General features: G+C 41.3%; 1 protein-coding gene across 8 annotated transcripts in view; it reads left to right on the top strand.

Annotated features, from left to right (window-relative positions):
- Positions 1-17,274, top strand: part of SOCS6 (suppressor of cytokine signaling 6) — a 48,070-nt gene extending 30,796 nt beyond the window's left edge. For 5 of the 8 annotated variants that reach the window (XM_051851112.3, XM_051851111.3, XM_051851115.3 and 2 more), the window contains one exon: positions 11,703-17,274. In XM_051851112.3, coding sequence (XP_051707072.3) covers positions 11,828-13,435 — 1,608 coding nt within the window. In that variant the 5' untranslated portion in view covers positions 11,703-11,827 and the 3' untranslated portion in view covers positions 13,436-17,274. Of the gene's footprint in view, positions 1-449; positions 585-10,523; positions 11,495-11,702 lie in introns of those variants that run through there. The other 3 variants (XM_051851118.3, XR_016213878.1, XR_016213879.1) reach the window with 3 other exon arrangements.
- Positions 17,275-26,796: the final 9,522 nt, after the last annotated feature.

The following is a 26,796-nucleotide window of genomic DNA, read 5'->3' as shown; positions in this document are numbered from 1 at the left end:
CCTTTGATCTATTCCTCCTTTGTGAGTTCTATTAACAGATTTCCAAATACAGAACCATGTTAGTAATTCAGGGATATACGTTACCTCATTGAATTATTTCCCCTACCACTCCCAGTGTTTACTGTTGAGATTTGTACTTCAGAGTTCCTAAAATTTTTTTTTTCTGATGTTCTGTCTTTGCCAAATGTTGGTATCATTTTTCTTTTAACTTCATAAATAAATTTGGGATTTTTTCTCTTTGTTCTGAAGTTGAGTAGCAAAGTTTTTTTTTTTTTTTCTTTTCTTTTTTTTTGAGAGGCAGACAGATTCTGTCTACTGGTTCACTCCCCAAATGCCCTCAACACCTGGGGCTGAGCTGAAACAGGTGCCAAGAGCTGGGAATGCAGTACAGGTGTCCTATGTGGGTGATAGGAAACTGTTTACTTGAACCATTACTTGCTGCCTCCTAGGGTGCACATAAGTAGGAAGCTGACGCCAGGAGCTGGAGCCAGGAATGGAACCCATGTACCCATGTGTGTCAGACACTAGGTAAATACCCATTGTGAATATTGGGCTTAGTCTTTAATGATCTGCCAGTTTTCCTCCCCAGGAGAAGAGGGCCATGGTAGCTATTTGGTAACTTTTAGTTTCTTTGACAATTACTAGTCTCTCTTGGATTTTTACCTCCTCTGATGCAAATTTTAGTCATATATATATATATATATATATATTTTTACTATAGAATTATCCATTTCTTCTGAGTTTCACATGAATTTTCATAGTTTTCCAAGTACTCACATATTTTTGTTTTATGAATCTGTGTAGCACTCTGCATCTCTAGTTTTATATAAATACATGGTCCTTTTTTCTTATGTTTTCTGGTTGAATTTTCTGTTGTTAGAGAATCAACTCTTACAGCATTGTTATTACTGCATTTCATTTTCTAACTCATTAATATGTGCTGTTTATTTTTCTCCTGAATTTTCTTTTTCTTTCATTTTGATTATAGCTATTGACTTCTCAAATGGAATTGGTTTCTTTTAGTTCCTTGCTCTTTAGTTTTGAGTTTAGATTTTCCTGTGAGCCCAGTTACAGGGTTTTGTGAACTTGCATAGATTTTGATGTGTTACGTTTTCATATGCTTGTTTTAAAGCAGTATACTCTTTGTTTGCCTTGAGACTTTCTCTTTCACTCAGTAGGTATCTAACGCTGTGTTGGACATTTGAGTTAATTCTTACCCTTTTCTGTTGTTGTTTTTCCTATTTAGTTTATTGTGTGTGGCTAATGAGGGAAGTCGTTCTGATGTTCAGGTTTTCATTGTAGAGGCTATGATACGGATGTGGCTTTCGTTTTGGAAGCATGGGCCTCAGGGCCGGTGTTTGGAGATGATGGGGACCCCTCAGGGGTGCTTAGTAGAAAATGATTATCTTTGTGGGCACTGCACTTGGGAGGAACCAGTGCAGTTTGGGAACAGTTTAACTATTGTGAGAAGATTGATATAAAAAGAGTGGGCCTGGCTGCTCAACTCCTGGCTTCCTGTCTGCTGATGTGATCTGGGCCTCTCCTACAAGCGTCCACTGTGGTACCGTGGTGTGACACAGCCAGCACCATGTTGTCTGGAGGTCTCAGCCTCCAAAGCTCAACCAGACCAGCCTCTTTTCTTTATAAAGTATCTTTACAAAGTCTCCCAGGTATTTCATTACAAGAAGCAAACTAACATATTGTCACGTTTAGTCATTAGTCTGTAAGTTCTAAAAAGGCTCTGTGTTCTCAGTTTTCTGGGTATAGGATCCATATGTCTTGTGTATGAGTTATGTAACTTAAACCTGCTTTATTTTTCACTTTTCTTAAGTTGAAAGAGACATTTTATTGCTATTCCATTTTGTGTGTAAATATTTTTGTAAATTGTTACCTTCATTGTGGATTACGCCTTTTTTTTAAGATTTATTTATTTATTTGAAAGAATTATGCGAGAGAGGAGAAGCAGAGAGAGAGAGAGAGAGAGAGAGAGGTCTTTCATCTGATGGTTCACTCCCCAATTGGCCACAACGGCCGGAGCTGCACCGATCTGGAGCCAGGAGCTTCCCCCGCGCCTCCCACACAGGTGCAGGGACCTAAGGACTTGGGCCATCTTGTACTGCTTTCCCAGGCCATAGCAGAGAGCTGGATTGGGAGTGGAGCAGCCAGTTATCGAACCAGCGGCCATATGGGATACCGGCGTTTCAGGCCAGGGCGTTAACCTGCTGCGCCACAGCGCTGGCCCCCATTACGCCTTTTATATAAAGGCAGTGGCACCAACTTTCATCATGTATCCCTTTGTATTTTGTTTGATAGTTTTCTCTGAGTATAATACCATCTCCTGTTATTACTCTAGTTTTCTTATTGCTAGCATATAGCTTTTCCTATACTTTTCTGTTGTGATCTTCAAAATTATTCAGGATTGATAATTGTGTGTTAGTGGAAAGACTTCATTAGCTAGGGAGTCATGTAGTTCAAGTATTTAATATTAAACCGAAACAAGTAAATAATACACCTTAATTCCTAAATGAAGGACTAATGTATTTTCCTTATTCATTGAGCTATTAGCCTTATATAATGCATTGTTTAGGATTTTTAGTTTAGCACTTTTTAAAAGTAAAATTAAAAAATAATCACATTTGCAAAGCAGTCTTTCTGCAAAGGCCTCGTTTTAAAAAAATAATGTTTTCCCCGTAGAGTTAGAAACGTGCCAGGGGATTCCAATTCAGTCCCATCAAGGTGACATGCACCAATACCATCTCACTAGTCCAAGTATCATTTTCACTTCATAATTGATTATAATGATAGGATTAAGAGTCAAAGGGATCACATAAACAAGACTAGTGTCTGCTAATACTAACTGATAGAATTAAAAAGGAGAGAACGATCCAACGTGGGAAGTGGGATACACAGCAGACCCATAGAATGGCAGATGTCCTAAACAGCACTCTGGCCTCAGAATCAGCCCTTAAGGCATTCAGATCTGGCTAAAATGCCCATGAGAGTATTTCAGGCATGGAAAGACAAGACACTCTGGCAAAAAAAAAAAAAAAAAAAAAAAAAAAAAAAAAAAAAAACACCTAAATGCAAGATCTCTGTGAGTGAGATCCCAGCGGAAAGAACAGGCCATCAAAGAAGGAAGTACCTTTCTCTGAAGGGAGGAGAGAACTTCCACTTTGACTATGGCCTTGTCTAAATAAGATCAGAGTCAGCGAACTCAAAAGGCTTCCATAGCCTTGGCAACTCATGACAAGAGCCTAGGGGGATTACTGACACCATAAACAAGAGTGTCAATTTGTTAAGTCAACAACAGGAGTCACTGTGCATTTACTCCTCATGTAGGTTCTCTGTCCTTAATGTGTTGTACTATGTAAATTAGCGATATAACTAGTACTCAAACAGTACTTTATACTTTGTTTCTGTGTGGGTGCAAACTGTTGAAATCTTTACTTAATATATGCTAAATTGATCTTCTGTATATAAAGATAATTGAAAATGAATCTTGATGTGAATGGAAGGGGAGAGGGGAAGGTTGCGGGTGGGAGGGAAGTTATGGGGGGGGGGGAAACCACTGTAATCCAAAAGCTGTACTTTGGAAGTTTATATTTATTAAATAAAAGTTAAAAAAAAAATAATGTTTTCCTTGGGGTGGGTGTTGTGGCACAATGGTTAGACACCCACATCTTATATCGGAGTGTCTACTCCAAGTCCCAGCTCTACTTTGATGTAACTTCCTGCTAATGTACACCCCAGGAAGCAGCAAATGATGGCTTAAACATATGGGTCCCTGCCACCCACATGGGAGACCTGTGTGGAGTTCTAGACACCTGATTTGCTCCTGACCCAGCCCTACTGTTAGAAGCATTTGGGAACTAAACCAGCAAATGGAAGATTTCATTCTCTGTGCTCTGCCTTTCAAATAATTTTTTTAAAGATTTATTTTATTTATTTTAAAGAGTTACAGAGAGAGGTAGAGACAGAGAGAAAGGTCTTCCATCTGCTGGTTCACTCCCCAGATGACCACAACACTGGAGCTGTGCCAATCCAAAGCCAGGAGCCAGTAGCTTCTTCTGGGTCTCCCCTGTGGGTACAGGGGCCCAAGGGCTTGGGCCATCTTCTACTGCTTTCCCAGGCCATAGCAGAGAGCTGGATCGGAAGTGGAACAGCTAGGACTAGAACCAGCACCCGTATGGGATGCCAGCGCTTCAGGCCACGGCTTTAACCCGCTGTACCACAGTGCCAGCTCCTAAAATAAATTTTAAAAATTTATTTAAAAACATGTAAAGAAAATATTTTGCTGCCTTTTTTAAAAAAGATTTATTTATTTATTTGAAAAGCAGAGTTACAGAGGGGCAGTGGCAGAGAGAGAGAGAGAGAGATCTTCTATCCATTGGTTCACTCCCTAGATGGCCTTATCGGCCAGAGCAGGGCTGATCCGAATCCAGGATCTAGGAGCTTCTTTAGTCTTCCATGTGGGTGCAAGGGCCCAAGGACTTGGACCATCTTCCACTGCCTCCTCAGGTGCATCAGCAGGGAGCTGGATCAGAAGTGGAGCATATATGGGATGCTGCCATTGCAGGCAGTGGCTTTACCTGCTTTACCACAGCACTAGCCCCAAGAATAGATTTTAAGTGTTAAAAACTGAAAAATGTTTACTTAACTTTTTAGAATGCTTTGCTTATACCTAATTTGACAGAAAATTTTTCTAGCTGTTTTCATTTATTTAGTGCTTAAAAGTCAGTGGGGCTGGCATTATGGCACAGTGGGGAAAGCTGCTGCCTATGATGCTGGCATCCCATATGGGTGCCATCTGTGTCTTGGCTGCTCCACTTCCAATCCAGCTCCCTGCTAATGGCCTAGCAAAAGCAGCAGAAGATGGTCCAAATACTTAGGCCCCTGCAACCCACATGGGAGACCATGAAAATGTTCCTGGCTCCTGGCTTCAGCCTGGCCCATTGCAGCCATCTGTTGAGTAAACCAGCAAGTGGAAGATCTGTCTTTCTCTCTCCTTCCCTCTCTGCAGCTCTTACTTTTAAATAAATAATTTTTTTAAAAAAGGCAGTTCTTCTTTTGTAGCAATAATTTTTTTAACTTTTATTTAATAAATATAAATTTACAAAGCTTATGGATTACAATGGCTTCCCCACCCCCCATAACCTCCCTCCCACCCGCAACCTTCCCCTCTCCTGTACCCTCTCCCCTTCCATTCACATCAAGATTCATTTTCAGTTGTCTTTATATACAGAAGATCAATTCAGCATATATTAAGTAAAGATTTCAATAGTTTGTACCCACACAGAAACACAAAGTGTAAAATACTGTTTGAGTACTAGTTATAGCATTAAATCATGATGTACAGCACATTAAGGACAGAGATCCTACATGAGGAGTAAGTGCAACAACTCCTGTTGTTGACTTAACAAATTGACACTCTTGTTTATGGTGTCAGTAATCCCCCTAGGCTCTTGTCATGAGTTGCCAAGGCTATGGAAGCCTTTTGAGTTCGCTGACTCTGATCTTATTTAGACAAGGCCATAGTCAAAGTGGAAGTTCTCTCCTCCCTTCAGAGAAAGGTACTTCCTTCTTTGATGGCCTGTTCTTTCCGCTGGGATCTCACTCACAGAGATCTTGCATTTAGCTTTTTTTGTTTGTTTGTTTGTTTTTTTTTGCCAGAGTGTCTTGTCTTTCCATGCCTGAAATACTCTCATGGGCATTTTAGCCAGATCTGAATGCCTTAAGGGCTGATTCTGAGGCCAGAGTGCTGTTTAGGACATCTGCCATTCTATGAGTCTTGTAGCAGTAATTTTTAAAAATTTTTTTATTTGTTTATTTGAAAGAGTTACAGAGGGCCGGCGCCATGGCTCACTAGGCTAATCTTCCACCTGCGGCACTGGCACTTCAGGTTCTAGTCCCGTTTGGGGCGTGGGTTCTGTCCCGGTTGCCCCTCTTCCAGTCCAGCCTCTCTGCCGTGGCCCGGGAATGCAGTGGAGGATGGCCCAAGTGCTTGGGTCCTGCACCCGCGTGAGGGACCAAGAGGAAGCACCTGGCTCCTGGCTTCGCATTGGCCCAGCGCCCCGGCCATAGTGGCCATTTGGGGGCTGAACCAATGGAAGGAAGACCTTTCTCTCTCTCTCTCTCTCTCTCTCTCTCTCTCTCTCTCTCTCTCTCTCTCACTATCTAACTCTGCCAGTGAAAAAACAAAAACAAAACAAAAAAAAGAGTCACAGAGAGACAGAGATCTTCCATCGGCTTGTTCACTCTCCAGTTGGCTGCAATGGCCGAAGCTGTACCAATCCGAAGCCAGGAGCTTCTTCCTGTCTCTCACATGGATGCAGAGGCCCAAGGACCCGGACCATCTTCTGCTACTTTCCCAGGCTATAGCAGAGAGCTGGATTAGAAGTGGAGCAGCCAGGACTTGAACCAGCGCCCATATGGGATGCTGGCACTGCAGGCAGTGGCTTTACCCACTACACCACAGCACTGGCTCCTGTAGCACTAATTTTTAAAATGCATACTTTTTATTTATATGGTTAAATCATGTAATTAATTTAAATTCAAAGTTTGAATCTAAGCATTAGCCATGCCCAAGAAATACTTTAGGTACCAGGGGTGTAACAGTAGCTGATACTGCCAGAGTTCCTGATCTGAAGTGGAATACAATACAGTTAAGCTGGAATAAGATGACCACAGTCACAGGGAAGAAGCGGAGAGTTGGAAAGTTGATCAATGGAAAGTTTACCATGTTTTGAAGTTTTCTGAGACATTATTCTAGTATGTTATTTTTATATAACATGGAATTTTCTTTTTTTGGGGGGGAGGTTTTATTTATTTGAAGGCAGAGAGGGAGAGAGGTCTTCCATCGGCTGGTTTATTCCCCAGATGTCTGCAATGGCTGGAGCTGGGCCCATCCGAAGCCAGGAGCCTGGAGCTTCTTCCAGGTCTCCCATGTGAGTGCAGGGGCCCAAGGACTTGGGCCATCCTCTGCTGCTTTCCCAGGCTATAACGGAGAGCTGGATCAGAAGAGGAGCGCAGCCAGGACTAGAACTGGCGCCCGTATGGGAAGGTGGCACTGCAGGTGACAGCTTTACCCACCAAGCCACCGTGCAGGCCCCCATGATGGGGTTTCCTAAGCCACATCTGAAGATCTTTTTCTTCTAATAGCTGAGTTTAACCCAGCTGTGTCTCTTGGAACCTATATTCCAGTTATGTTTGCTGTTGCCATCAATTTCCTTTTTATTATACGGCATGTTTTCTTCCTCCTTTTACTACTCCCTTTCTAGATAGACTTTAGTATTCTTTGTTTTTTAACCAAGGAAATGGCAAATAGTGTACTCACAGATTGAGAAACACTGGGGCAGAATCTAAGAAACTGAAATGGAATAATAGCACAAACTGGTAAATGCTTAGTGTTAATGCACCCTTTGGTGCAGAGATGTTTACAGTAATATTAACTTGTCATCTTGCTAACTTTCTGTGGGATGCTTTGTTTTACATTAAAAGCCTTTTTCTTTGTTATTTTATACTTTTTGTTTTGCATTTTTTAAACAAATTCCTTTTTGTGCTTTTAAGATTTATTTATTTATTTGAAAGTCAGAGTTACACAGAGAGAGGAAGAGACAGAGAGAGAGAGAGAGAAAACCATCCACTGGTTCACTCCCCAAATGGCTGCAATAGCTGAGGCTAGGCCAGGCCAAAGCCAGGAGTCAGGAGTTTCTTCGAACTCCTATGTGGGTGTGAAGCCCAAGCCTTTGGGCCATCTTCAACTGTTTTCTCAAGCACATTAGCAGGGAGAACTGGAAGTGGAGAAGCTGAGTCTCAAACCAGCGCCCATATGGGATGCTAGCATCACAAGTGGGGACTTTATCCACTGTCCCACAACACTGGTCCCCAAGAATTCTTTTTATTTTATGCTGCCTTCAAATTGTGGTCTGTGGTGCCTTTTAATAATAATGCTATAAAGCATTATCTGCCAGGGGCTGGCGCTGTGATGTAGCAGGTAGGGCTGCCGCCTGCAGTACTGGCATCCCATGTGGGCGCTGGTTTGAGTCCTGGCTGCTCCACTTTTGATCCAGTTCTCTGCCGTGGCCTGGGAAAGCAGTGGAGGATTGTCCAGGTCCTTGGGCCCCTGCACCTGCATGGGAGACCTGGAGGAGGTTCCTGGCTTCTGGCTTTGGATCGGCACAGCTGTGGCTGTTGTGGCCGATTGGGGAGTGAGCCCGCCGGTGGAAGACCTCTCTCTTTCTGCCTCTCCTCTTTCTGTAACTCTGACTTTCAGATAAATAAATAAATCTTAAAAAAAATAAAACATTATTTGCCAATTTCACTGTATTAACATTTTTATTGATAGCACAAAGCAATGGTGGGTATATTCCTGATGCAAAGCTGTAACAGTGGTAAACTCTAATACTGTGTTTTCTACTGGTGGGTACTTTAGTACAAAAGAACATTCCAGTTACATTAAAGCGTGCTGCCGATGAAGCTGTAATGACAGTTTTAGTTCTTGCCCTAAGTATACATCTTTGTAAAATCTTCATCATGAAATGGGTGTTTTTAGAAAGCACACACTGAAGAAGGAAGGGTACCTGGGAGGATGCCCTTGTTGCTGTGGCTTGAGATGCACCTTTTCTCCCGAACCCACTTCTACCCAGGACAGTTGACAGACACATTATGGCTATTGAACATAGGTGTAGTAGTAGTAGGAATTTTCCTGTGAATGATTTTCCTATGAATGATGATAATGAGCTTGTCACTTTAGTGAAAACAACTGGTCACATTGGTTTTGCTAATGATAAAATTCTAGCTTTCAAGAAATGCTATAGTTGTGGAAAACTTGTATCTACCACTGTTGTATTTACTGCTTCCCAGTGTTAAAGGACTTTTCTCAATGAAATCAGTTGGGGATATTCACAGACTAATGTTGTGTAATGTAGTAAAAATAGAGGCTGTTACCAAAAACAGGCATACATAACAGATTCATTCAAAACGTAGGATTGGAGTGTTAGAGAACAATAACATTTCTCAGTGTAGTGTCAGATTTTACAGTGCACTCTCACTTTTTGAGAAACTCAAGGAGATGGGCGTTTGGCCCAGCAGTTAAGATGCTGCTTAGGATGCCCACATCTCACCCGGAGTTCCTGTATTTCAGACCCAGCTCTCCCGTGTGGCAGCAGGTTCTTGAATCCCTGCCCCCAGATGGGAAGCCTGGAGTGAATTTCTGGCTTCTGGCGTTAGCCTGGCCTGGCTCCACTTCTGTGGGCATTTTCAGGGAGCACATTAGCAGGAAGCTGGATTCAGGAATGGAGCTGGAACTTGAACCCAGGCCCTTCGGTAAGTGAAGTGGGTGTTCCAAATGACATGTTAACTGCTGCACCAAACACCTTCCCCATTGTCATTTTACAGTGCATTAAATGAAATATTTAAACATTTCAACTTCAGTGACTGGTAGGGTAGATTTCACTGGCTGTAACACACCTAAACAAAGCTTTTTGCAGTCTTCAGTATTGTTTAAGATAGCAAAGTGTGTTGAGATCAGAAAGTATGAGAACTGCTCGTTGAAGTGGTAGAACCACAAGCAGGGCAGTTTCAGAGAAAGAATGTGCTGTACAGAGTGGCCACGCTCATAGATGGGCTCTACATTTCCTAGTAGCAATGGTTTCCGTCCCTTGGAAATCCAGTAACATGAGGCTGACAGTCGAGCTGTTTTGTTCATTGAAGGTTAAATAGTTGCATGATGTCATGTTTTTAATTTTTTCATTAGATGGTATCATGAATGACAGGCGAAACTACCTCAAATCATTCCTTAGAAGAGAGGTGAACTTATTTGAAGATGCTATCTTCTCCCTCATCTGGATAAAGTGCTCTTTACTTTAAATGTCTGAAACTTTTTCCCTTAAACCTTTAAACACATTTTCAAGTGTGTGTCTAAGCCTAAAATTTTACAATTAGAAAAGCAGTAAATCTGATTCGGAACATTTACTTAGGCATGAGACAGATGGTAATTCTATAAAAAGATGGCATGTATTTTTGGAAGTGCAAACAGAAAAACAGATACTCTTAAAAATTCCAGGGTAATCTTTGCCTAGAAAATGTTGGGGAGAGATAAAATACCATATGGTCTAATAGACGTTTTATAGTTTGTAATATCTAGGATTGCATTTTGTTTCTTTAATATTAGTTCTGAGCTGTACATGGATTGATAGTTGAAAAAATAATACTTTTGAAGTAGACAATTGCCAGGTACTTTTACTGGGATTGCCAGTTTTTGTTTTGCAGGAAGCAAAACTATTTGAACCCCAAATTTGGTGGAGTTGATTGAGTTCTCGCCAGCTCAGAGTCAGTGACTGATTCTGCTCTCAGCGCATTGTATACATCTTTTGACTTGGGTGGAAGACATGGTGCTTAGACAGTGAGTTCATCTGTTTAGCAACTTAGTGTTTAAAGTAACTGGTACTCCAAATAAAAGTATTTTTTTTTTTTACAATTTCAATACTATAGTAACGGTAAGACTTTTGAAAATCATTTTTCTTTGACTCCTGTCTTGTATTACCATGGTATTACCAATGGGTTTGTCTTGCAGCTTATCCATTTATGTATCTGTCTCTCTCACTGGATTGAGACCCTATGTAATTTATGAATCCATATATTCCCACCCAGTGCTGAGCATGTTGCAAACCCCTAGTAAGTCCACACTGACTATGACCAAAGCTAGAGCTGTGATTTTCTGCCAAGACATGGAGCGGCACTAACCTGTTGGGGAAGTAGAATTTTTCCCAAGTTGATGGTCTTGGTGTGGCAGGATATGACCATAGAGGAATGAAACATTATTCGTAGTTTAGTCAAAATGTTTTTGTAAGGCAGTATTGCTATGATCAGCTAATGGGACTTGTAGGACCACATTTTTGTTCTATGACATAATGCAGAAAGACTATAGAATTGAAATCCTACCATTGCAACATGAGATAGTGTACTACAAAAGTTTAGAAAGTTTGTTTCTGGGTACAGAAGTAAAAATTTGATACGGAATATTGTAAAAAGAAGAAGAATGAAAAGCAGTGATTTTAGAAATACTCTTCCTAATCATAATCTTCATCTCCTTGCACATAGATCTGAGTTTAAAAAAGGAAGTTTTGTGCATGTCCTCTACACACGGATGGCTTTCAGCCTGCACACGCTGTGCTTCTAACCTCTGTGGCACTGGGAGGTGACTCAGAGGAGCCGTGTTCTCAAAGAACTCTCAAGCATAGAGGGATGTTTAAAGATGTTTAAGAGTGTTGAAGTGGCCTGGTTGGTGATGAATCAAGGGACTGTTACTCTGCCAGGTCTACGCAGAACTTCATTGTTGAGTGCTTTGCTGGGACACAGACGGGTGCACGTCAGAGGAGGGAAGCCATGAGAACTGATGATCAAGATAACTGTGCATTGGTAGAGTGGGAAGACATGAACCCTGGCCAGCTCATTAGGGATGGAACAAAAAAGCAAGGTGCAGAAAGGAAGGAAGGTCAGTGGAAGGCTCATTCTTCGCTTATTACCAAATCCTTGCCAGCTGCCCATTCTGTAGTAGGCACTCTGCTAGCTGAAATAGAAATCCCCGTTTTGTCAGAGTCGACTCTTGTTCACAGGTTGAAGGATTAACATAGAGTAAAATAAAACTTGTGAAAATATTTTAATGTGACTCTTTGTTTCTTTTCTTTTCTTTTTTTTTTTAGAAAATGGCTTCACAGTTTAAATGAAGCTGGAAAAATGCATCGATGCAGCATTGCAGCCTCTCCAAATGTTTGGGAATAATATTCCAGAGAGAAATTGATCCCCTTGGATTAGATAACTCGTCATAATGAAGAAAATTAGTCTCAAAACCTTTCGGAAGTCTTTCAACTTGAATAAAAGTAAAGAAGAATCTGAGTTCATGGTAGTACAACAGCCGTCCCTAGCCGGTGACTTTGGAAAAGATGATTCCTTGTTTGGTAGCTGCTATGGTAAAGAGATGGCCAGCTGTGATATCAACAGTGAAGACGAAAAAGGTGGGAAAAGCAGATCGAAAAGTGAAAGCCTGATGGGCACATTAAAAAGACGTCTTTCTGCCAAGCAGAAGCCCAAAGGCAAGGGCAGCGCGCCCACAGGGGGCTCTGCCGACGAGGACACCTTCTCCTCCTCCTCCGCACCCATCGTCTTCAAGGACGTGAGAGCTCAGAGGCCCATCAGGTCCACTTCCCTCCGCAGTCACCACTACAGCCCCACGCCTTGGCCTCTTCGGCCTACAAACTCTGAGGAGACGTGCATCAAAATGGAGGTGAGAGTCAAAGCGCTGGTCCACTCTTCCAGCCCAAGTCCGGCGCTGAATGGTGTTCGAAAGGATTTTCAGGACCTTCAGTCTGAAACCGTGTGCCAGGAGCAGAGTAACTCGCTGAAGGGTTCGGACTCTCCGAACGGGGACTTGCATCTTCACCTGGATGAACATGTGCCTGTAGTTATTGGACTTATGCCTCAGGACTACATTCAGTACACCGTGCCTTTAGACGAGGGGATGTATCCTCTGGAAGGATCACGCAGCTATTGCCTGGACAGTTCTTCCCCCATGGAAGTCTCTGCAGTTCCTCCTCCTGGGGGAGGGAGCTCTTTTCCTGAAGACGAAAATCAGGTAGACCAGGATCTGGTGGTTGCCCCGGAGATCTTTGTGGATCAGTCTGTGAGTGGCTTGTTGATCAGCACCACAGGAGTCATGTTGCAGAGCCCAAGAGCAGGTCATGATGATGTCCCTCCACTCTCACCATTGCTACCTCCAATGCAGAATAATCAAATCCAAAGGAGCTTCAGTGGACTCGCTGGCACAGATGCCCATGTGGCCGAGAGCGTGCGCTGTCATTTGAATTTTGATCCCAACTCCGCTCCTGGAGTTGCAAGAGTTTATGACTCAGTCCAGAGTAGTGGTCCCATGGTTGTGACAAGCCTTACAGAGGAACTGAAAAAACTTGCAAAACAAGGATGGTACTGGGGGCCAATCACCCGCTGGGAGGCCGAGGGGAAGCTAGCAAATGTGCCCGATGGTTCTTTTCTTGTTCGGGATAGTTCTGATGACCGTTATCTTTTAAGCTTGAGCTTTCGCTCCCATGGTAAAACACTTCACACTAGAATTGAGCACTCAAATGGTAGGTTTAGCTTTTATGAACAACCAGATGTGGAAGGACATACGTCTATAGTTGATCTAATTGAGCATTCAATCAGGGACTCTGAAAATGGAGCTTTTTGTTATTCAAGGTCTCGGTTGCCTGGGTCTGCTACTTACCCTGTCAGACTGACAAATCCAGTGTCACGGTTCATGCAGGTGCGTTCTTTGCAGTACCTGTGTCGTTTTGTTATACGTCAGTATACCAGAATAGACTTAATTCAGAAACTGCCTTTGCCCAACAAAATGAAGGATTATTTGCAGGAGAAGCACTACTGAGAGAATGAGAACCCTGCATCTTGCACTTTGGGAGTAAGAAAAAGAGATTGAAATACAGTTTACAAACCCATTGCCATCAGAATCTTTTGCTGCCATAACTGTTTTTTTTTTTTTTTTAATTTTTTGTATGTATAACAGTCATCAGTTTGTTTAGGGGTGGGGAAGTGTTTGCAAGGTGTCCTGAATTTATTTTGGTTCTTTAAAAAGGGAAGTCTTGAGGTTGTAGAAGTATGAATTCTCTTTCATCAGTGTGCAGAATGATCACAATGTGAATTATAAGATCCTCTTTAACGACCCCCTCCCCAGTCCTTTGCTGCTATCCACTGTGATTTTTATGCATTAAAAGCACATTTCATGTGTATTCAGCCCTAAGTAAAGTAGAATGAAACTTATAGAATGAAAATTGCTGTCTTTTTAAGTGACCCATCTTCAAAAGATAGTACTAAGTAAACATACCTGTGTGATGAAACACAGAATTTACATATACACTGAAGACGATTTTTAAATCTCATACTTTGAAAGGATTTATTTGGAATTATGAGTTGACATAATCTTGGTAATGGAATGCAGATCTGCAACATATCTTTTATAACACTTTTCTAAATTATTTTAAGGTTGTGCTAATTTTTTCGGTTGTGAAAAGTTGAATTTTTCTGTTGCCTTCTTTCCCATCTTGTAATTTGTCTGTTTTAATAAATGGCCTTACATTAAAAAATTGTTAAGAAATGTATACCACCAGTTTAGAAATTGTTGCCTTTTCTATCATTAAACTCGGGTACAGATTGGCATCAGTTATAAAGACCTATGGATCTAGAACCATATTAAAGAAATATTAATGATCGTAGTTTCCTGTGATAGCTCTCTGGTGTTACATATACTTTCCTTTGGTAAGATGTTTTACCTATGACTTCTTCAGCTTAGCCGCCACTTTCTTGGGTGAACTTGATTGTAAACTAATTTTTATAAATGGACTGAATTCCCATTCAACATTAAAGCTTATTCTATAAAGTTTTAAATTGATTTGGATGGAAAGAAAACCGTGTTTTAAAGTTGAATTTATATTTTTATTTTATATAGTCATTATTCAAATGTACTAGGTTTGACTACTCCTTCCCCCACTAAAAGCAACCCTCAATGACTTTAGTTGAAAAATTGTGGAAATCGTGGAGTGTCATGTGAGAAAACTATTAAAACCATATCAGATATGCCTACCATATATCCTGCTATTTAAATTAGATTTCTTGTTTCTTTTTTAATTTAGCTAAATAATTTGGCCTCAGTAGTTATTTTATCTCTTTGAGTAATATGTTGGGGGAAATGGGGATGTTATACCCAATAATTTTTAGTTGTTTTGAAATGCAGAATGTTTATTCTTTTCACAGTTCTGCAACATAGTAATTTTAGAATTGCCCCTTCCAGGAAATGTTCCTAGCTACAGAGCTTTAAAGGAAGATATTTCTGTCTCAGATGTGAGATACGTAATTTGAGATGTTTCTTCCTTTTTCCTACTTCCTACTCCTTTAAACACAAGGGTAAGGGTCTTGGATCAAACTTACTAGGTGTCATTTGAACATATGTGTATCCTCAGTTGTTACTCTGTTTGTGTTTTAGAGTTAGAACTGAGATAATACCAAGAAAAGGCACATTGCCATAATATGGTGTTATGGTATTTTGACTAAAAAGGGGAAAAGGTACTTACTTTTGGTGGAATGTTGATTGTACCTTGTTACAATGACTCCTTTCATTTTCTGATGTTTTCACTTACCATGGGATATGGAGTATACTGTAATAATATAATTTAAGTGTTCACTATAAGCTATTTGGATTAAAACTATCAAACTAATGGAAGACATTTAAACTATTTTTTTGCAAAACTATTTATTTTTAAACAACTTAAAAAATATATCTAGGGTGAGTTAAAAGTCCCTGTGCATCTATATTAGATGGCGGGTATTGTTGCAGAGTCACTGTGTATGAATAATAAATGTTGAGCTGGCTTCTCCGTGTCTGCAGAAGCGTGTCCATGTCCTTCCGTGAGATCCCGGTGCACAGACGTCTTTGGACTGCCCTAACCCTGTCTCATGTGGACAGAGCCTATTCCCTTCATTTTCTCATGGTGCCATGTGTTTAAGATCTACCCATCTAGTCTCAAGATTATTCTGATTTTCATCTCAATGTTTTCAATATTGTATTTTGCCTTTTTTGAAGGGCAAGTCTTGATACCATTGTAATTCCAAAAGCCAATTTTTGATGTGCTTTTCTGCGTTTGTAAAATATTTGAAGTCATATGGCTTTTTCTGTTCCAATTTGAAATTGTGAGGTTCTGTTAGTACTTGGATAAAAATCAGAATATTTGCCAAGATGTGAAACAGAAAGGTATATTGCATTAGTTTTTTTTTTTTTTTTTAATGTAGAGAGAGATCCATTTGGCATAGGTAGCATAACATGATATAAAAGATTGTTGTATGTGATACTAGAACAGTCTGGCTAAGAGTGGAAGCAGAAGAAAGAGCGATAAATCTTCATCCTGTAGCTTGGATAAATTTTTGGACTCAGTTGAAAGGTAACTTAGGTCGAATAGACACAATCTGAGTGATTTCCAAATTGTGCTTCTAAAAATCTGAGCTCAAGGCGAGAAAAACACAACAAAGGAGTTGAATCTATTTGTTATAATGAATGAGTCAGCTTTTTTTTTTTTAATCAGCTATTTCGTCACAAAACATGATAGAGGCCTGGAGCTTATTTTCAGGCTTTTACACTATTATGTATTTTTATAAATAATAAGAAAGCTGTAGAAAGTACTTGAAAAATAATTTGCTCTTGCTCTTTCTGTCTAGCGAAAACTGGTCTCTTTCTACTTGGTGCAATAATCTGAAGATGTGGAAGGTCAAAAACATTATATCACAGGAAATGATCAAAGAACTAAAAATAGTTTTTAAGGAAACCAGCTACACAGGGCAACCATCTTGCTGTTGAAGAAAATCATGTGCCAAAAGCCTAAATCATTGGCAATAGGAAATTAAACAAGAATATTTTATGATTTCTGAGCCAGTGTTATTGAAACAGGATAAAAATCACTAAAATTTTAAATAGGTTTATGCAATGTCTCTGCTAGCACTACAAGTCTAAATATCTTTCTAACAGTGCTTTCAGAAATTCCAGTTTTAATTACTGTACATTTCACATTGTATATGAGATTGCTTTATGAATGATTCAAAAATAATATATTTTCATTTAAATCTTCATTGATTTTCATCAAATGTGAAGTCTTAATTTGAAAATGAAATCACACTGCCAGCATAGACAGTTTTGCTGAAATCACTAATAAGGAACAATAGCCAGTTCCGTAAGTAATTCTAAAATTCTAAAATTGTTGGTACGCTAGTAATTACACATTTGGTTTCTTTTTAATACTTTTTTAATCCTGCAAGGAGGTTTTTATAAATACCCTTTTTATTAATCGTAACATGGCCAAATGCATAGATGCTGTTTCTGAGAAGTGATTGAGACATCCAGAGATGATGACTAAAAATTTCTGCAGAATTTTATAAGTACACGTGTTGGGTTACAGATATTTCCTAGTCATTGGAGTGCCATGAAATTATACTTGCAATCCAGATTGCTGTAGTTTACACTTTTTCTGTATGTTTCAAATCAGGTGTGTACCATTTGTACTGAACACCACAGAATGAATTATCCAAAGTCCATTGATTTTAATACGTGTTTTGGTTTGTAAACAAATTATAGTAATTTCTTGCACATTTTTGGAAATTAATTGTATAAGAATTTATGTATCTACTTCTAGATACAGTGTGTAAATAAAAATTTCGTTCGCAAGATCTTCTTGTAGTCTATTTAATGTCCTGATGCAGTGTCTGATTTTACTTAGTGTGTGGTTGGCCAGATAAGCTTCAGGATGTCCCCAGGAACTGGGCAGAACTGGAGGGTTGGAGCCAGTAACTTTCAGTAAAAAAGGATAAGTGAATTCATTCACTAATGGAAGAAAGCAAACCGACTGGAAGCCAACCAGTTGTGCTAATGTAAAGAAACTTTTGACACAGGGCTGGAAGTAGGGGGATTATCTACTAAATAAATGAATGAATGAAGGATGATATGGTAGAGAAACCCCACTAAAAGAAAGGTAAGCCAAGGGATGAGATGTTTGGATTGTGACTTGTTTTTAAAAAGTGTCCTCAAGATGATTAAAGCACATCTGTGTAGAGGTTTTTTAGAAACCCTTTCATAAATGAGAAGAATTTCTAGTTACAGCCACTGAATTTTAATTGCTCTAAGTTCTTAAATTATCACATTGGGTTAAGCAATTGTTTTAGAATTTTATTCTATTTTTCCAACATCCTTTTTTCCTTTCATGGCTGACTCGGTGCTGCTGCTGTCCCAGGTGAATTAGGGAGCTGAATTGGAAGCAGAGCAGTTGGGACACGAACCCCGGGCCCATATGGGATGCCATTCACTTTGATTTGTAACTTAAATTTCTAGTTTTAGGAGTTAACCTAGCCAGAACTGTCATGTAAAAGAAGTTTGGGGGCTGGTGTTTGGCCAAGCTGATTGGGATGCTGCATCCCCTGTCAGAGTAGCGGGTTGAGTCCCTGCTCTGCTTTTGCTGATGCACACCCTGGGAGGCAGCAGGTAATGAGTAAGTAGTTGGCTCCCTGTGAGAGCTGCGTGGAGTTCCCTGCTGCCAGCATTTGTGAAGTGAGCCAGTGGCTGGGAGATTGATCTCACTGTATCTGTCTCCCCCTCACATACAAATCTTTAAGGAACAAAGGTATTTGATTCTTTCTCTTGTAGCATGACTCGCCTTGCTGTGAGGTGTAGAGAGATTCTGGTACTTGTTGCTTTATGCCCTACCCCTCCCCTCTGGAACTTTCCCAGGGTGCTTTTCCCAGACCTTCCCAGCTCCACAGGGTCTGTCTCTTTTTATGGAGAGAGCAGGTTTGCTGTAGTGGGAGTATTGGTTTATGCCGTGTAAACAATTTAGTCTTAGAAATTCAGTTGTGAACCCCACTTAACAACCGTTGGATTTAAGGGGCTGTGTACTTTCTGCATGTTAGGATTTGGTTATGGGAGAAGACGAATCCAAGGATCTCTGGGAATGATGTTGGCAACCCATAGTGAGCCAGATTCCCAGGACTACTCTGCACCAAGCTGTGTTTTCCCCTGCTCTGTGCCAGGCTGACCACTTGAAGGTTCATAGGAAAGTCCTTCTAAAAGAGTCTCCCCTGGATTGTAAAAGCCAGGGAGAAGCAGTGTACAGCAGGGATTGTTGTAATAGGGTTTATGAATAGGGCCGGCTGCCTTGCCTAGAGGAATTTTGAGCTAGAAAGTCCTATCTCTCGTAACTTTTGCTTGCAAATAAGGTAAATCTTAAATAGAAAACGGCTTTTTGATCTTGAACTATGGATTTCCTCACATGAGAAAGTGTAAATCTGTTTTAAGGAGGCTTTTTTCTCATCTCCACCTTGGTCTAGCAGGGAGCCATCTGCAGCTCTGGCATTCCATAAGGGCACCAGTTTGACACCAGGCTGCTCTAGTTCCGATCCAGCTCCCTGCTAATGAGCCTGGGAAAGCAACAGCAAATGGCCCACATACTTTTTTTCCCTGCACCCAGGTTGCTGTAGGTGACATCTTAACCCCCTACGCCATTACACCTGCCCTCAATGTAACTTTTTCAAAAAATGTAGTCTAGCTTAGCTTGAGGTAAACATTTATGGAAATCAGGCTGGTAGCATAGCTGATGGGTTTTGTCTGCTGTTTTTCCTTTATGGCCTTGTAAAAAAATGTCTAAGACTAATATGGGGAACAAGACTTGGTGAGTTCAATCCAAAATAACTTGAAGTTGGATCTTATTTGGAGAAAGATTTTTTTTCCCACATGATTGGTTCATAGGGAGCGGTGTTAATTCTGCTCTTTTGTTCATGTATTTATGGTCAATTGCCTGAAACATTCACTGCCCTATTTTATGAGGAGCCAAGGGTTTATTCTTTGTATAAAACCAAAGACTCCACCCCTTATCACTTTCTTGTACTCTGTTCAGCCGAAAGTCCCTGTCATTTTGTAATAAGCATACCTGTGGCAAACAGCTTTCAGAAACAGCTTTCAGAAACAGTTCTAGCTATATCCTGTGTTCGGCTTTGTCTGCACCTAAGTAGGTGGGAGAAGTAACCCCTTACGTTCATATGGCCTCTTGTTACGATAAATCTTTCAAATAAATAACATCTTTGAAAAAAAATCTAAGGGAAATTTCCTCTCCACTTCTATTCTGGGAAATAGAAATTTATATACATCATGTATAGACATTATGGTATATATCAAAGATGTGTTTATTTAAAAGGCAGAGTTAGAAAGTGTTGGCCGGCGCCGCGGCTCACTAGGCTAATCCTCCGCCTAGCGGCGCTGGCACACCGGGTTCTAGTCCCGGTTGGGGCAACAGATTCTGTCCCGGTTGCCTCTCTTCCAGGCCAGCTCTCTGCTGTGGCCAGGGAGTGCAGTGGAGGATGGCCCAGGTGCTTGGGCCCTGCACCCCATGGGAGACCAGGACAAGCACCTGGCTCCTGGCTCCTGCCATCGGATCAGCGTGGTGCGCCGGCCGCAGCGGCCATTGGGGAGTGAACCAACGGCAAAGGAAGACCTTTCTCTCTGTCTCTCTCTCTCACTGTCCACTCTGCCTGTCAAAAAAAAAAAAAAAAAAGTGCTTCCATTTGCTGGTTCACCCCTCCTACCCCCCCAACTCCCCACCCCGCACAAATGGCTGCAACAGCCAGGACTGAGCCAGGCCCAAACCAGGAGTCTGGAATTTCATCTGGGTCTCATCTGGGTGGCAGGGGCTCAAGTACTTGGGACACCTTCTGTTGCTTTCCCAGTTACATTAGCAGGGAGCTGGATCGGCAATAAGTAACTCAAATGGACTCATATGGGGTGTTGGTGGCACAGGCATTGGTGTAACCACCACAACACAGGCCCCAGAAATTTATACTGTACTCAGCTCAACATCGCTAGAAATGATCTCCTCACTATGCATCCTGGAATGAGTTGTCCCTACCATCTTGGGATTAGCTTGGAACATGACTGGGAATTAGGATGATTAAGGGTTAGAGTTAGGGTTAGGGTTAGGGTAACTAAATAGTGTTTAAGATACATTGTCATGTTTCTTGTAGTGCAAATCTACTGGCAAATGAATCTGCCTTGAGAAGTCTGTCGCTCCCCCTCTTCGTGGAGGAACGACACTAAGCCCTGCCTAGGCTTCATATCCGAGTCACGGCACCACTTGCTGCTCCTCCGCACGCGGAGGAGCCGCACCGGACCGGGCGCTTGTTGTTCCCTTTTTTTACAAGTCCTTTCTGTAGTAAAGTAAGAATAAGTAAACAGCAAACTCCCAAAGCAAGAATGAGTAGAGAGAAATGAGAAAGAACGAAGTAACGAACTTCCCCGCGAACTCTCCAACGCACTCTCCAACCAACCCACACCACTATGCCGTCTCTCTCCTCCTATATAGTCCTCCTCCGCCAATCCCAACTCGGCTGCCCATACGCCGAGCACGCCGCTCTCCTCCAATCAGGAGCAGCTCCTGCAGCTTGTCAAGTTGGTGAGAGGCAGCTGGGTAGAAGCTGTTTACTCCTCTCCCAGCACCATATTGTGGGAGAGCAGATGCATAGAATAAGTCTTAATTCCAGTAACAGTCTAGTCCGAGTTGCTCCCCACAAAGTCCTTATATTTTTAGGGTTTATTTATTTGTTTGAAAGATTTACAGAGAGAGCTTCCATCTGCTGGTTCACTCTCCTGATGGCTGGAGCTAGGCCAGGCCGAAGCCAGGAGTCAGGAATTCATCTGGGTCTCCTATGTGGGTGGCAGGGACCCAAGTATATGGGCTGTCTTCCACTACTTTTCTCAGGCCATTAGCAGGGAGCTGGATGGGAAGAAGAGCAGATGGGATGGGAACCAATGCACATATGGGATGCTGTCATTGCAGATGGTAGCTTTACTCACTAAGTCATACACCAGCCCTGTTATTTTATGTTTTTAAAAGATACCTCTGGGGCCAGCACTGTGGTGCAGCAGGTTAAAGCCTGCAGTGCCAGCATCCCATATGGGCATCAGTTTGATTCTCTGCTGCTCCACTTCCAATCCAGCTCTCTGCTATGGCCTGGGAAAGCAGTAGAAGATGGTCCAAGTCCTTGGGTCCCTGTACCCACTTGGGAGACTCAGAAGAAGCTTCTGGCTTTGGATCAGCTCAGCTCCAGCCTTTGCAGTGACCTGGGTAGTGAACCAGTGGATGGAAAACCAACCTCTCTCTCTGGCTCTCCCTATCTCTATAACTCTGTCTTTCAAATCATAAATAAAATAAATCTTTTTTTTAAAGATACTCTCCAGGTTGAAATTCTTTTCGTTTTTAAGCATTTGAAGACATTCCATTTTTTTTCACTCCATTATTTCTGGTGAGAAATTAGCCGTCATTTGTATCGTCCCTCTGTAAATTCCATGTGATCCTCTCAACTGTAGAAACTTGGAAGATTTTTCTTCTTATTTTCTGATTGTGATGTGCCTGGGTGTGGGTCTCTTTGTATGTATCCTGCTTGAGGTATGTTGTGCTTTTTGGATATGTAAATTATGTGTGTTTTTTTTGTTTCCTTTTTTCTCCACCAAGTTTATGAAAGCTTTAATCATTATTTCTCAAATACTATATTTTTCTTGCTGCTCCCTCCCTGTAAGGCTCTAATATCATGTATATTAGACTGTTTAATATTTTCTTAAATATCACCAAGGCTCATCATTTTTGGGGAACCATTTTCCTCCCAGTTCTTCCCATCATATAATTTGCATTAACCTGGCCCCAAGTTCAATAACCCTCACATCTGCAGTGATGTGTTTTGATCGTTGAGTTTCCATTTCTGAGCTGAGATTTCCCATCTGGGTCCACTTCTCTTGTCTCCTTTTGCCCTGTTCTGTGGCTTGGCATCTGTTGTCCCTGTTTTTTGGCATTATTGGTCATTTTTGGTTGGATGCTAAACATTGTGGATGACAAAATTCAGAAGGTGTGGACTGTCACCACCCTCCTCCGAAGGGCGTTGCGTTCCTCCTGGGAGGCGCTCGCAACTGGCTGTCAGATGGCTGTGAGGCTTTGTTGTCAGCACTGTCTGATTGTTTTCCTGGTGGTTCTGGCTAGTCCTGCCTCAAAGCTGTGGTCACCCCGGGGGCTCATATTCAAGCTGGGATGTTGATCAAGATCACTCTCCTTGAATTCTACCATCTGTCTCCCTCGTACTTCATGGCTGCTAAAATCTGTTTTGCTCTATTTTTTAAAACTTTTTTTTTCTCCCAAGATTCTTGGGTCCAACTCTGTGTTTGAGAATTTAAAGAGTCAGACAGTGATCTGGGAAGAATTATATCAAGTTCTTTGGGTTCTTTGTGATCCTCTCCATTTCTGGGCTTTTGCTCCTTGAGCCCAAGATACTTTAATAGCTCTAAACTTTGATGGTTGTCTCTTGCCTTGGCAAGTCTGCCATTTTCAGCTTGGATCTTTTCCTATGTGCTGACATTTGGGTAATGCCTTCAAGGCCAACAGCTGGTGGCATAAATACCGAGCTCACATCTTGTATTCTCCTGTCGTGAGCCTCAACCCCATCTAGTCTTGCCTGCCCGAGTTTTGCTCTCCAGTGCTTACTCCAGTATTCTAATCTCAGTTGTTTTCGGGGGGGAATTGTTAATCAGATATGAGGTGGTTTTTCACAGAAGTCACCATCTGGCATGCTACGGGTGCTTGCTTATATGTTTATGTCTTTATGTCCCCCTCCCCCCAGCTCCCTTCAACCCCAGTAGAATGTGAACTCCATGGGTTGAGCTGCTGCCTGAAGTGCTGGCTCTATACATGGGCATCTGTTTAACTCCCAGCTGCTCCACTTCTGATCCAACTCCCTGTTACCGTGTCTGGGAAAGCAGCAGAAGATGGCCCAAGTGCTTGAGCCTCTGCCACTCATGTGGGAGACTGGAATGAAATTCTAGGCTCCTGGCTTTGCCTGGCTCAGCCCTGGCCTTTGTGGCCATTTGGAGAGTGGACCAGCAGATGGAAGCTCTCTCTCTTTGACTCTCCCTTTCTCTGTGTAACTCTTTCAGATAAGTAAAGCTTCCACAAGAATATGAACTCTACAAGGACAGGAATTTCATCGAATTCAATGTCCTCTGACATAGACAGGAACAATAACAATAACATAAAATGTGTTCAAAAATGCTTATTGTATTTAACAATTACTGAACCTCAGAGCAAGGGGGTGGGAGGGGCCGCCTATTGATACTAGAAAAGTCACAGGCAAATAAAATTCAGAATGACAAGATGGTCTCTACTTTATAAACTAAATCTTACTTTACATTTTTATAACTTCAATAAACAAAGCAAAACTTGTCTCAGATGGAAATAAGCCTTCGGGGGACCGGGATGGGAGGACGGGAGCGGTCGTTAAATTCCATAGCTCTGTGCAAGCTCGGAGGCACAAGACCCGATCTTGGTGGGAGAAATCGGTTTTGGTCAGCATCGGTTGCTATAACCAAAATACCATAGGCTAAACAGCATAAACAAGAATTATTTGTCACAGTACTGCAGACTGGATCCTGAGATCAAGGTGCCAGCACAGTTAGTATCTGGTAAGGTCTCTCTTGGCCACATTCTCAGTGTTTTCACAAAGCCTTTCTTTGGTGAATGGGGCTGGCGGGGGGGGGGGGGGGTGCGGAGAGAGACAGAGGGAGAGACACTGGTCTGGTGTCTTTTCTTAGAAGGGCAGCTGCCCACTTCCGATTCATCTCTCTGCTAACGCACCTGGGAGGGCAGCAGAGGATGGCCCAGGTCCTTGGGCCCCTGTACCTGTGTGGGAGACCTGGGGGAGGCTCCGGTTCTTGGCTTCGGATTGGCTCAGTTCCGGCTGTTAGGGCCACTTGGGGAGTGGACCAGTGGATGGAGGACTTCTCTCTTTCTCTCTCTCTTTCTCTTACTATTTCCAATAAATAAATCTTTAAAAAAATTTTAAAAGGGCACTAATCCTATCGTGAAAGCCTTCATGACCTCATCTAACCCTAATGACTTCCCAGAGGCTCCACTCCAAAATGTCATCACGCTGGGAGTTGGGCGTCACATACAAATTTGGGTGACTCAGATCCAGCTACCTGTTCTCCAGCTATTTAGCCCCAAGTATGGTACCCTACTTTAGCATTTTTTTCCCGTCTTGTGTATGAATATTTAACAAAATTTCCTTTTCAAAAACCGGATTGGGTTTAGTTGTTACTGTTAAAGATTCAATTACAAAACATTCCCTCTGGACTTAGCGTGTAGTAGATTTGAAGTTGCTCAAATTACTTTCTTGAAGTTTGAAATCTCCAACCTCTTTTCCTCCTTTGAGGGGAAAGCTGAGCTAAGTTACCCTGTGGGTCTCCACATGAAGCCATTGTAGTGAAAAGATATGTCAAGGCACGTGGCAAAGTACACATCAGTACTTTGCTCTGCTAGGGCCCTGGGGCGCTCCAGAAATGTGCTTGCCTGTCCATGACTTACAAAATCCTTTTTTTTTTTTTCATGACTTTGATCACTTTCTGTGCTGGACTCTTGATACTTAGGCAATGGACTCTTTCTCACAAGAGAGTGCCTCTTCAGAAAGCAACAGTGGTGTAAAACCCAACTTTGATCTACATCCTTTGATTATGGGAGAAATACGAATGCAATTCACTTATAGAAACCTTGTAATTTTCAAAACCTCAGTTGACAATTACAGCAAAGGTGTGGTATGTGGAAATTTATCTTTGCGCCTTTAGGGCCCACTCAACGAGTTCTTACTTCCTGACCCTAACTACATATTTCCCTAGTTGGGTTGTTCTATGGGTGATTTGTGATTGTTTTAACAAGTGATTAGTTTTCTTCTTCTTCTTCTTCTTTTTTTTAACTACTTCTAAGGAAGTAGTTTTTCCCTGTTTAGAATTTAAAGACAATTGGTGGAATCCAGAAATACAGCAAATGCCAACTAGAAAGGGAAATCTGGACTTGAGCTTTTAGAACAATTTGAAAGTACACATTTATATTGTTTGCAGTTATTTGTGACTTCCCAAGCTATCCGCATTTACCCTGTAATGGGAAGATTAAATGTGATTTCGTGTTTAATTAAATTAATAATTTAATATGAGTTCTTACCTCAAGGGCATAAAAGAGTTCATCTAAGTAAATCAAGTATGTAACATTTATCAGCAACTAAATTGCTATCCATTATCATTAATTGATAGGACCTTGGATTTTAACCTCATGGTTAAACTGCTTGAGTTGAAAGTATTTCCCTTTCTATAGGCACTGGTGGTAGGGTGGGACTACATTTCTATTGTTCTCTGAGGAAGTTAAAATACAAGACATATGCATGTTCAGATAACTAAAAACTCTAAGAGAAATAAGTTTATTTATCTTTTTCACTTTTCACTTCTGTATTAGCCTTGGGGTGAAAATGCAATTTTTAGAACATAATGTTTATTTCTATTCAAGACTTTTGGTAGAACGAATATGTTTCGGTCCAGAAGTTGAATATATATTAAGGCAATGTGCTTGAATTTTAGTATGACTTTTTTTAAAGTTACATTTCTCACCAACATATGGAATAGCGTTTTCTTCATCTAAATTGATTACAGGATAAAGTCAGGAGCAAATTCCCTAATAGCCTGAGTCATTCATGATTTACTGATTCAGAAATTATATATTTATAGCTTCTGTTTTGGCAATTAATCATAGACTGCTAAACTGTTTATTGTAGAACTGTCTTTCCTCCACAAAGTGATTATATAAACCTGGAAAGTGAGGTTCTAACAATGCCATAACACCCAATACCTAAGACTTGATTACTTTTTTTTTTTTTTACAAAAATGTTACTGAATAATATCTTGTAGTATTGTGTTAACAGACACATATGTGAAAATTGTTCACACGAATTAAGGGTGATTTGCAAATTCTTGCAGTCTTCCTTTTATTCCTTATCCTGAATCCTTAAAAAACCATCCTTTAAGAAAAGTCTAAAATGCATATGTGCTTAAATTCTCTGTATCTTGCCAAGGGAGCCATGGAAGTTTCCAATACGAATGTGTAAAGGACTAAGAAGCACGTTGTCATCACTGATGGACATACGTGAATGTTCTGGATGCTGCAGTCCAGAGAAATTCAGGTTATTTAACATCAAAACCAAAAGAGGCCACCACAACAGTGTTCCTGGAGGAGGGTGTGATACAGAAGAAAGAAATGCCGAAAGCTTTTTGTTTCTGTCCTGAGAGATGGTGGGTAAAGCACAGTCAGAAAGCAGAGACTTCTGCAGGAAACCTGGTTGAGTCCCCAG

The sequence above is a fragment of the Oryctolagus cuniculus genome, chromosome 10 (assembly GCF_051225735.1).
Source record: "Oryctolagus cuniculus isolate XC-2025 breed Fujian yellow rabbit chromosome 10, ASM5122573v1, whole genome shotgun sequence".
Classification (NCBI taxonomy): domain Eukaryota; kingdom Metazoa; phylum Chordata; class Mammalia; order Lagomorpha; family Leporidae; genus Oryctolagus; species Oryctolagus cuniculus.
The sequence above is the reverse complement of the archived record's forward strand: the minus strand, read 5'-3'. Positions and strand labels throughout refer to the sequence as shown.